Here is a 12,353-nt window from a genome sequence, read left to right on the forward strand (position 1 = left end):
ACGCACATCGTCACGAACGATTAGTTGCGTTCTGAGGTAGAAAAATATGCTCTACTCTTTTGAGCTTGATATGCAGTTTAATTGCACAACATTAAGGCATAGCTTTGAGCCGTTTCATAATACACCACAAAGTAAGGCACATGTGAGGTGTAATCTTCACTTGCATACAGAACTACGCTACAACCCTCCAAATCCCCATAAAAGTTCTGGATTTTTATCCGATTGGGTTGTATTCGCCCCAGTGTTGCACACATTGAAACTGAAAATCTGCAAAATTTTAGCCTGTGGAAACTGCCAGATTTGTGCACCATTGCAGTAGGTGATCGATGACCCGAATAATTTGAAGTATTCAACAAAATACTATTCGAATCGAATGTTGAATACATGATTGCAGTATTCAGCCCGAATGTCGAATACTTCGAATATACCCACATTCCTACTTGTGGTGAGTCACAAGTAACAAGCATGAGTAACATTCGTCAACACCATGTTCATATACCACATTCAACGATGTGCTGTATTTTTGAATAGATGTGCTTTGTGTGCACATACATTCTTAAAGTCCTGAAAATTGATTTCCGAATATGCTATAAAAAGACGTATTATGTTTTGTGACAGTCTCAAGGCTTACCAAAAAGAAGGGAAACAACAAATGATGCCAAAAATCGAAAGGGGGGGATGCCAAAAATCGAAAAGGAAATTAGAACAAGCAGCAACATATATGGACTAGTAACGGAGGCGGTAACGTTAACGAAAAAGTTTGTTACCTTTCCCTGTATTCCTCCACTATAAGTCACATTGTGTGATGTTTTTTCCTCACATTAACTTTCCCGGCGTGACTTGAATTGGTATGAGATGAGTGTGGTATCAGTTCACTCGGTATGATTTGTCTTGGTGTGAGCTGGGTGGTCACCCAGTAACTAGTGTCAGAAGTGCAGTTGAACCTTAATACATGCTGTATAGAGAATGCTGATTTAAGGAAATCCTCTATTTAACGTATGGTTTCTGTTGCACGTGCACTTCTAAATAGGGGCATACTCATTTCTCTGCTGTATTTAACGAAGTGTCTCCATTCGGCATGTTGTGTTTAATGAAGCCTTCTGCACAAGAAGCAAAAGAAGAAAAAAAAAGTATTGCAGCAGTGTATGCAATCGCAGCCGCTGATCCCTAAATGAGAGGGAGAGTGAAGAGATGAGGAGTGACGCACTTCGTGAGAGAGTGAGGTCAATGTCAGAGTGTGTTAGTTGCTACGTGTGCTTCTGAAAACAGTTCCATGCATGGCTGTACACCAAATGGATACCCCAGATGTATTTTTGAATTTTTGTTCCATCCTTTGTTGTGTGTGTGATGGCTGAGTTTTCTCTTATTGTGGGGGTCTGATACATTGCCATGGTGTTACGTTGCAGCCCTGCATTTTCTTCCATACAATCAACACTCGATTTATGAATTCCCTCACTTTATGAACATTGCTATCCGGAACAAGACACATCCCCTTTCTCATTCCAAACCTCGTTTTATGTATTCCTCAATTTTAAACGTTTCTTTCAGGAACATTGACCATTCATAAACAGGGGCTTACTGTATTAGGTAAGGTAATTCAAATGCGGTCCTAGCACACAAGGACATTGTTCTGGCAGTTCAGCGTGTGGTGGAACCAGATTGCACAAGCGTTATGAGATTGAAGTAGCAGTGAGGGAAGTGCTGCGCCATTTGTGCCAAACTGTGCCAATCACAAGGTGCTGCGCCAGCCTGTGCCGTATAAGGATGTTTGTGCTGCATTTGCGCCAAAACGCAGAGTAGGTGACTGCTTCGCAGTCCATGGAAGTCGTGCACATCACGAGAAAGCAAAACCCGCATTAGATGAGGCGAACCAGCGTTTGACAAAGTCTAAACTTGAAATGAAGCTGACGCAGTGACTTACTAGCCTTCTAATCGACCGATGCCAGCTAAGTAGCCGAGCCCTAGCCAAGCAGCGTGAAGACTCCCATTCCCGGTGTGCGATGGCTGAGCTTTTGTGTCATTGTTGGGCATGGCGAGACGAGCGAAACAAGCCAGGCAAATACAAACAAGCACAAGAGGTTGTGAGCCATGTCATTCAAGCACTTCTGACACCATGTTGTGTGCGCAGGTAATAAGGTCACGTCTGTATGGATGAACAGCAGAAGGAAACTTCATTATCATGGTCCGCTATCTTAAATACAATGTTGGGTGACTCGCTGAAGCGCAGTACACGGGGAGAATGTGGCGACCTCTACAGCTAGGCTCTTAAGGGCAGATCCCATAAAACACGCCTAGCGACAGCTACACGCGACAAGTGACATATTCAGCGACGGCACTGGGCTTTCGCAACAGATGTCGCGGCTACAAAATCTTGCATCTGCTCACCAGTAGATATTTATCGCTTCTCGCCAGTCACCTTTGCCTGGCGCATACCCAAAACTTGCTAGATTTGGCGGTATGTAGCTGGAGCGAACAACAAAGCATAGGGATGTGGGAAAAACGATGTAGGGTGGGTGGCAAGCCAACTTTGTTATAATGAAATTTTGAGATTGTAGGGGGAAAGTAGCAGTTTGAATCGATGGTTATAGCGTATGACCAAAATCTATTGCACATTGTGTGGAAACGGATGGAACTGCAGCGCCACCACAGACACATATGTTATAACAAACTGACGGTAGTGTAAATTCCTCTGTGTTTATCTTCCTACGGTGTTTCAATTGAAATTTTATTATGTTTTTGACAGATATGCCACATAATCAATTGAAAAATAGGAATTCTTCTCTCGTAAATGTAGTTTTGTCACCAGCAGCTGTCGTCTCACAAATGGGTCGGGAAGCTGCTCCCGCTACAGCGACAGAATCTGTAGCGTGTCGCGTGTTATGGGATCCGCCCTTCAGACAACAAAACATGTTGCGTATGTGGACACGCACTGCACTGACCGCTACACACTGACTTCTCGAAAGCAGATTAGACTCGTGGGTCCTCGAGCTTGGGCCTCTAAATTGTATGAAAATTGCTCAAGACGAAATGGAACTGCTGGAACAATGGAAAGTGCTCATTCCACATCATAAATGAGTGACCATACATACCCGACCTGAGGCCCTCCGACGGCAGTTCGCTAAGCTGCGTTATGCTGCACCAAAACTCGATTTTTCCTGCGCGAGAACGCTTCGAGGCACTTAGAGAACTGAAGTAGACAAATTTGAATATGTAACATTGGTGACACATTGCAGTGTATCAAATGGGAGCACACGGCCACGTATGGCCCGCAGTCGGCTATTCTGTGGCCTGAAGTTCCTTCACCATCAAACGGAAGGAAGCTGCCTTCTAAAAAAGATGTAATAAAGAAATAGAAATGAAACCAGAGTTTCAGGCATTGTTTTTAATCTTGCCCGGCATAGTGCTGCGCCTATCCATGTTAGGCAGTACATACCCTATGTATGTGAACACTTCTTGTGGCCTAAGAAACTCAACAAGTTACGATCACAGCAACTGGGTATTTACATGCACATTGCTAAAACACAACTAACTAATGTGAGGGTTAAGATGGGCTTATCTTAATTCTCACACTAAGTTTACAAGCTTGTAGAAGCAGCAGTCCTTTCGGATATCATCTGCAAGAAATTAGAAAGGAAGAGAGAGAGAGAATTCTCAAACAACAACTTTATTTTGAGATGGAGAGTGGAGAGGTTCATAAGAGGTGATACTCTACCCGATTGCTGGTGGGGATGTGGGGAATAAAATAATGAGCCCCTTCACAATGGACAACCAACAGGCCCAAATGGATATTTTAGTGAAGAGAGGGAGAGAAGAAAATAAATGTTGCCAGAACAGTGATGTATTGCTTGCAAAATACTTTTCTGGAATCAATAGCTTGGTGTGTATCCTACCTGAAATCTCCAGGTGTTCAAAGATTATTTTTCCTGACTAATAGAATCGTGTGACATACGGCCAACTTTCGAACATAATGTTGGTACAGTTCCTTCGACAATAACGACAAAACCAATACTGACTGTTCAATACACTGATTGAAGATTTCAGACAAGTGTGTTGCATGCAAAATTACAACAGTCATTGTAATTTAATTTTTACGAGTCGTATTAAAGTAACCATCAGCTAGCAAGTGAAGTCAGCTTGCTCTTTCTCTTTTGCTTTGTTTCTTTTTCCAACTTGAAACTGTAAGCAATGGCAGCAATGCAGTGTGTAAACCATGCTGTGGTGCAGATCACTTAAGGTCTGCTCCAGAAGCCACACACTATAATTTTTTGTCGTCACACATGTAATAAAAGCCACACACTATAATAAAGTCATCACGGGTTCTGCCTCTCTCAATTTTTTGTCATTTCTAATTTACAATAATTACCGTAATTTCACGTGTATTAGCCGTGGCTTATACACGTTTTTTTTTTTCTCACGGGCACCCTGCGGCTTATCCACCGGTGCGGATTATCTGATGACAATTTTTCCCTGGTATTTTGTCCATACGCCGGTTCTAAGGAAAGGGCTGACAGTGTCTGTGGAAGAGCACCGCTCTGCCAGTGCGCAAACAATGCGTAACGGGCGCGTCGATCTTCGAGTGGACTGACCTTCCTGGTGACTTCCCCCAAGCAGCTTTAACGAAAGTGGTGACAGTAATTTATGTCTTCTGGAAGACCGCTGACCTGTCGATCCATGAAAAACACGCAACAAGGGCACAATCTAATGTTGGCAGAACACTAGAAATGACCTCCTTTGTTGTACGCCATGCCGATCCTGGAGTAGGAACCACAGGGCTTCTCTATGGTCTCCTTTGTCGCACAAATCAGTCGCGCCGTTTGCCCGCGGCTTATATGTAGGGAGTGACGTTTTCGGGTTAAATGCCTTTCTCAGATTCGGGGGGTAAAAATTGGGCGCTATTTTTAAATCTGTAATTCGGGGAGAAATCTGGCGATAATTGTGCCTTCGGATGTTATTGGGTGTTTTTGTTTCTCCTCTTGTCTATTAAGTCCTTCCCTAATCTCTCTTTTTTGTTTTTTTGCGGGATCGTGACCTTCCAGCGGTAATCCACGAAGACATAGAGAGTGTTGACACACATGGGTGTATTGTTGGGAACGTAAATGACCCATTCTTGCATGTGTTACACGTGGTAACCTTTGTTCGTCTTCAGTGGAAGCGTCACCTGAGGATTTCATAGTGACTGGAATTCGGGGAGAAATCGGGTTTAACCCGAATTGGTCGGAGGTCAGTTCGGGGGGGAATAACCGGGCGGAATCGGGCTTAACCCAAAAAAGTCACTCCCTACTTATATGCGAGTGCGGCTAATCTGCCCGAAAATTTTCAAAAGCTTTCCTAAAAACGGGTCCCGAGGCTTATACACGTGAAATTCAGGTACATCGATGTTCACAACATGTCATTATTTTACATTTGTCTTGAATAGGAAAGTATATTGGCCCAACTTTCCTGTGACCTCATACTGTGCCATGGGTCTAAACTGAATAAATGCTTGCAAGTAGCATGCGAAGTTGTAAATTGCATAATCAGGCTCTTGACACAAACTAGGTCGTTAATGGGGTTTACACATTTCTCATTTTAGGGCGCTGCGATGATGTCATGAGGAGAGTAATGGAACTACTACAAGTCAAAGTTCCAGAATATAACAGGTTGGTTCTTATCTTTTACTATTTTCATGTAAAGCAGTGAGAAATACTAAATAGCCCCGGATATCTTGAGTAATGCTCGATGTGACCTGATAACTTGGTAATTTAGGTTAGAAGTGATTGGTTCCTCCTAGGGCTGTGCGAGTACTCGAAATTTCGAGTTCGAGTCGAGTCGATCTCATACTCGACTCGGGTGTACCCTGTTACCCACTCTTAATAATAAAACTTTTGAAATCCACGCTAAGAAATCCACCCTTCAAATTCCAATCCTTTCAAATTCAAACTGTCAAAATAAATCACAATGGGTCTATGCAGTCCAGTGTTAAGCATGGTTTTACGTGAGAAAATCAGTGTTTAAGAAGGTCACACTCCAGAATAACGAGTCTTTATGCAATTCTGTGTGGTATTCAGCATGTATCTCTCAATTATTCATTAATTTAATTAAGTTAGAGGCGTAAATAACTACGCGTATGAATACTAGGAAAACAACGCTTCAGAGGTTCGGCCGTTCAGCTACTATTGGGGACGAGGCTATTAGAGAAAATGGAGTAACGACGGAGCTGTATGGTATTGCGTGATGGGTCCATGTCTAGTTTAGCGGCGCCACTCGATTTGAGCCTTGAAATTTACATACCTGAATAAATTATCCAAGGTGCATCGTAATCCATAATAAATAAGCGGCGGTCGGTTTCAGAAATCCTTCCAGAGAGCATTCCCCAACGGAAACTTTCGGCGTCGGAGCCCACGACCATCCACATACGCCCATTGTTTACAAATGTGTGCCTTCGCACTCCTTCTGTTGTCTCCCTCTCCTGTACCCTCTTGCCCTTTTCCAGGGAATTGGTTTGGCTACCGGCTAGGGAAGGAACGTACGATAACAGGTACCACGTTCCTTGGTGCGCATTTCTCGAGTTAGCTGCGAACCGTGTTACTTTTCAGGGCGTTCATGGTGGCGCTGCAGGTGACACGTTTTCCGCGTTGCAAAGGACATGGAGTGGTCGCTCTACTGCTCTACATATCCAAGGGGCGGACTTCCTAAATATCTCGTGACTGATGTTCCGGGAACAAGGGATTATTTCCAAGGTGATAACGCGGTTGTGATGATAGAATTCGATAAAGGCCCAGATACGAGTAATCTTTTACGAAAGCCTGCTACCCGTGTTTGAACGATTTTTTTTTTTTTTTGTAACGGGGGTGGTTACTTATTTTATATTTATTTCTTCGTGGGGGAGGTGGGGGCAGGTAGCGCCTTTCTGGTAACCAAGTTGTGTGTGAGGCAGTGATTACTATTTTGATAAATTCTGCAGAAATTAAAAGGAGGGGACGCGTTAAGACGCCAGACTGATACGCTCATTAAAGTCATTTACGCAGAGGAATACAGCACAAGCGTGTTTTCATCGCACAGTTCCTGTTGTTTTCTTTTATTTGTTCTGCGGAATGCCTAGGTCTTTTTTGAAGCCTTTTGCGTATCCATGGACACTTATATTTTACACATAGTTTCGTACTTCCCATTCAACTTAACACGTGTATATAAGGTGTGCAAACCCACTTCTGCCAAACCATAACTGCTTGTGTTTACGGTCAGCCAAATGAGCGTCGTTAGTTTTCTATCGATTCCTTTTTTTTTCTTATTTATAACCATGATGCAATGATCTTTTGGTTTGGATCACAAGCATACCAGTAGAGTTCTCCCTCCAATCCAGCAAAGAAAGAAAAGAATGCAGATGCACGAACCATTCGAACTCCATGATTTAATGAGCAATGACCTGGCAACAATACATTTTCTAGAGTCTTTTGGGCTCTTAGCAAGTTCACCAACATGTACACTTTTTAGCACTCAATTGTTACTGAACAGTGATAGTGAGAGAAGTGATGGCTATATACGGAGATTGTTTCTAGGAGAGGGCAAAAAGAAATTACCAAATGAAATAAAAGCAGTGGGGTGAAATAAAAACTGCAATAGGCAGTGGGGGGGGGATGACAGTGAAATAAAAACTGCAATAGGCAGTGGGGGGGGGGATGACAGTGAAATAAAAACTGCAATAGGCAGTGGGGGGGATGACAGTGAAATTAAAAACTAAAACATTAAAAACAAGCCCTCTCCTTCGCTGTTGTGGATCTTGGTGGCCTTTGGCTTCCTGTACGCGCCTAATCGCCTTCTTCGCTGTCGGAATCCCTGCCTTGTATTGCCAGCTGAGCTGGTTCTTGTTCGGGATTGTACAGCTCAGCGGCGGCAGCGACGAAGGCGTTGAATTCGTCCCAGCCGGGGTGCGCAGCGGCCCACCTGGCAAACATAAACTTCACCAGGTAGCCCACGAAATGCTCTCTGTTTCTGCGCCCTGCGTGCATAATTTACGGTTATTCAAACATATTACAACATTTGAAAGTTATATGCCTACCTGCCGGGATATAGCGCTTTGCATGTGTCCATGTGCCCTCAATGGTGTTGGTGCAGGCTCCGGTCTCTGGGTCCTTGAAGTGAATACGGTGGTTCACGGTGAGATGAGTGTAGTCGGGCGACCTGCTAAGTTCTCGATAGGCCGCCCAACAATCCGTCATCACCACCGTGTCTCTAAGGACCTGCACATATGGATAAATATAACCTTCTGGGAACCCATTATACAAGAACAAAGAAAATTACATGAGCAAGCGAATAGTCTTACCCATTGTTGGATGATGGGGATGAGTACATCGGAGCCGCGTGAAGGCACAGGCACCAGGAAGCACTTGTTCGAGCCACGCTCGATGCCACCGAAGACCCACTGGCCCTCCACTTCTCTTCCCCGGTTGTACTTCTTGTGGCCGAACTTGCTTTCATCTAGTTCGACCACTTTGCCTTCGCCACCTATGGGCTCGCCGTGAGTTATCATAGCATTGATAACAACCTCACGGCAAAAGCTGGCCCAGTCGGTGACGGTCTGATGCGCTACTCTGAGCTCTCTCTCGATTATATGGCTTGGATAATTGAGAGCCCAGAAGTAGGAGAACAAGGCAATCGTACGTAGGGGAAGATGCGATTTGTCGAAGAACGACCACTTGCGCACGGAGGTCTTTCCTTGGCATCTTGACCGCCGTGCCTTCTTCTTGGGCCGTTCTTCGCTGGTGGAGGCCGGACATCTCCATATATAGCCGTCAATGATCTCACTATCACTGTTCAGGTTCATTTGAGTGCCGCACAGTGGACACGTTCGTGAAGTCGCTAGGAGCCCGAGAGACTGTAGAAAATGTATTGCTGCCTGGTCATCGCTCATTGAATCATGGAGTTCGAAGCTCGTCCATCTTCTCGCAGCCATCGCCGAACAAGATATGAAAGAAATCAACTGGTTCCAGAGGCTTAAATACACTTCTCATAATTTGAATTACGACAGACATTGGTTGAATTGAAGTCTCTGATAAGTTCGTCCATATGACGTCAGCCCGTCTTCAGCAACTGTTGGTAATGTGACTCGACGGGTACTGTACCAACGGGAACCAATCAGTGGATAAGATTCTGAGTCACACACGACTGTGACTGGCTCCGCTAGGCACGATAGCCGGTGTTACGGTGCGGCGGCTTACTAAGACTCGCTAATAAGACGGGCTGACGTCATATGGACGAACTTATCAGGGACTTCAATTCAACCAATGTCTGTCGTCATTCAAATTATGAGAAGTGTATTTAAGCCTCTGGAACCAGTTGATTTCTTTCATATCTTGTTCGGCGATGGCTGCGAGAAGATGGACGAGCTTCGAACTCCATGATTCAATGAGCGATGACCAGGCAGCAATACATTTTCTACAGTCTCTCGGGCTCCTAGCGACTTCACGAACGTGTCCACTGTGCGGCACTCAAATGAACCTGAACAGTGATAGTGAGATCATTGACGGCTATATATGGAGATGTCCGGCCTCCACCAGCGAAGAACGGCCCAAGAAGAAGGCACGGCGGTCAAGATGCCAAGGAAAGACCTCCGTGCGCAAGTGGTCGTTCTTCGACAAATCGCATCTTCCCCTACGTACGATTGCCTTGTTCTCCTACTTCTGGGCTCTCAATTATCCAAGCCATATAATCGAGAGAGAGCTCAGAGTAGCGCATCAGACCGTCACCAACTGGGCCAGCTTTTGCCGTGAGGTTGTTATCAATGCTATGATAACTCACGGCGAGCCCATAGGTGGCGAAGGCAAAGTGGTCGAACTAGATGAAAGCAAGTTCGGCCACAAGAAGTACAACCGGGGAAGAGAAGTGGAGGGCCAGTGGGTCTTCGGTGGCATCGAGCGTGGCTCGAACAAGTGCTTCCTGGTGCCTGTGCCTTCACGCGGCTCCGATGTACTCATCCCCATCATCCAACAATGGGTAAGACTATTCGCTTGCTCATGTAATTTTCTTTGTTCTTGTATAATGGGTTCCCAGAAGGTTATATTTATCCATATGTGCAGGTCCTTAGAGACACGGTGGTGATGACGGATTGTTGGGCGGCCTATCGAGAACTTAGCAGGTCGCCCGACTACACTCATCTCACCGTGAACCACCGTATTCACTTCAAGGACCCAGAGACCGGAGCCTGCACCAACACCATTGAGGGCACATGGACACATGCAAAGCGCTATATCCCGGCAGGTAGGCATATAACTTTCAAATGTTGTAATATGTTTGAATAACCGTAAATTATGCACGCAGGGCGCAGAAACAGAGAGCATTTCGTGGGCTACCTGGTGAAGTTTATGTTTGCCAGGTGGGCCGCTGCGCACCCCGGCTGGGACGAATTCAACGACTTCGTCGCTGCCGCCGCTGAGCTGTACAATCCCGAACAAGAACCAGCTCAGCTGGCAATACAAGGCAGGGATTCCGACAGCGAAGAAGGCGATTAGGCGCGTACAGGAAGCCAAAGGCCACCAAGATCCACAACAGCGAAGGAGAGGGCTTGTTTTTAATGTTTTAGTTTTTAATTTCACTGTCATCCCCCCCACTGCCTATTGCAGTTTTTATTTCACTGTCATCCCCCCCCCACTGCCTATTGCAGTTTTTATTTCACTGTCATCCCCCCCCCACTGCCTATTGCAGTTTTTATTTCACTGTCATCCCCCCCCCCACTGCCTATTGCAGTTTTTATTTCACTGTCATCCCCCCCACTGCCTATTGCAGTTTTTATTTCACTGTCATCCCCCCCACTGCCTATTGCAGTTTTTATTTCACTGTCATCCCCCCCCCACTGCCTATTGCAATTTTTATTTCACTGTCATCCCCCCCCACTGCCTATTGCAGTTTTTATTTCACTGTCATCCCCCCCACTGCCTATTGCAGTTTTTATTTCACTGTCATCCCCCCCCACTGCCTATTGCAGTTTTTATTTCACTGTCATCCCCCCCCACTGCCTATTGCAGTTTTTATTTCACTGTCATCCCCCCCCCACTGCCTATTGCAGTTTTTATTTCACTGTCATCCCCCCCCCACTGCCTATTGCAGTTTTTATTTCACTGTCATCCCCCCCCCACTGCCTATTGCAGTTTTTATTTCACCCCACTGCTTTTATTTCATTTGGTAATTTCTTTTTGCCCTCTCCTAGAAACAATCTCCGTATATAGCCATCACTTCTCTCACTATCACTGTTCAGTAACAATTGAGTGCTAAAATGTGTACATGTTGGTGAACTTGCTAAGAGCCCAAAAGACTCTAGAAAATGTATTGTTGCCAGGTCATTGCTCATTAAATCATGGAGTTCGAATGGTTCGTGCATCTGCATTCTTTTCTTTCTTTGCTGGATTGGAGGGAGAACTCTACTGGTACGCATGTGATCCAAACCAAAAGATCATTGCATCATGGTTATAAATAAGAAAAAAAAGGAATCGATAGAAAACTAACGACGCTCATTTGGCTGACCGTAAACACAAGCAGTTATGGTTTGGCAGAAGTGGGTTTGCACACCTTATATACACGTGTTAAGTTGAATGGGAAGTACGAAACTATGTGTAAAATATAAGTGTCCATGGATACGCAAAAGGCTTCAAAAAAGACCTAGGCATTCCGCTGAACAAATAAAAGAAAACAACAGGAACTGTGCGATGAAAACACGCTTGTGCTGTATTCCTTTGCGTAAATGACTTTAATGAGCGTATCAGTCTGGCGTCTTAACGCGTCCCCTCCTTTTAATTTCTGCAGAATTTATCAAAATAGTAATCACTGCCTCACACACAACTTGGTTACCAGAAAGGCGCTACCTGCCCCCACCTCCCCCACGAAGAAATAAATATAAAATAAGCCCTAGTAGCACATATTGTGGCCTCGACGTTGCAGCAATGTTGCGAATGTTGTCCAATGTGGGGCAACGTTTATCAACATTTCGCAATGTTCCTGCAACATTATCAAAAGTGGACCAACGTTACTTGACATTCAGCAATGTTCAAGCAACATGGAAGGTCAACATTTGAGCAACGTTGCGGCCGAACGTTCCTGCAGCATTGTCAGAAGTGGACCAACGTTACTTGACATTCACCAATGTTCATGCAACATTGCAGAGCAACGTTGGAAGAATATTGCGGCTCTACGTTTCCTGAACGTTGTTTATTGACTTTCCAGCAACATAACACTGCGTAACACTCTTACCCACAGAGGAAACCTACCGGTTTTACAGCTCCAAACAGTAGGTAATTACATTAGAGACGAAAGCTTGAATTAAAAACACAGTACATGACAGGGCGGGATGTCAAAAATGTTGTTGAGTGCACTTGACTCTTGCAGAT

General features: G+C 44.8%; 1 protein-coding gene across 2 annotated transcripts in view; it reads left to right on the top strand.

The window, feature by feature from the left end:
* Positions 1–12,353, top strand: part of LOC135391492 (NAD-dependent protein deacetylase sirtuin-7-like) — a 121,607-nt gene that overhangs the window by 71,369 nt on the left and 37,885 nt on the right. For both annotated transcript variants that reach the window (XM_064621757.1, XM_064621756.1), the window contains exon 7: positions 5,573–5,639. In XM_064621757.1, the coding sequence (XP_064477827.1) occupies positions 5,573–5,639 (67 nt within the window). The remainder of the gene's footprint in view (positions 1–5,572; positions 5,640–12,353) is intronic.

This window comes from Ornithodoros turicata, chromosome 4, assembly GCF_037126465.1.
Source record: "Ornithodoros turicata isolate Travis chromosome 4, ASM3712646v1, whole genome shotgun sequence".
NCBI classification, from domain to species: Eukaryota; Metazoa; Arthropoda; class Arachnida; order Ixodida; family Argasidae; genus Ornithodoros; species Ornithodoros turicata.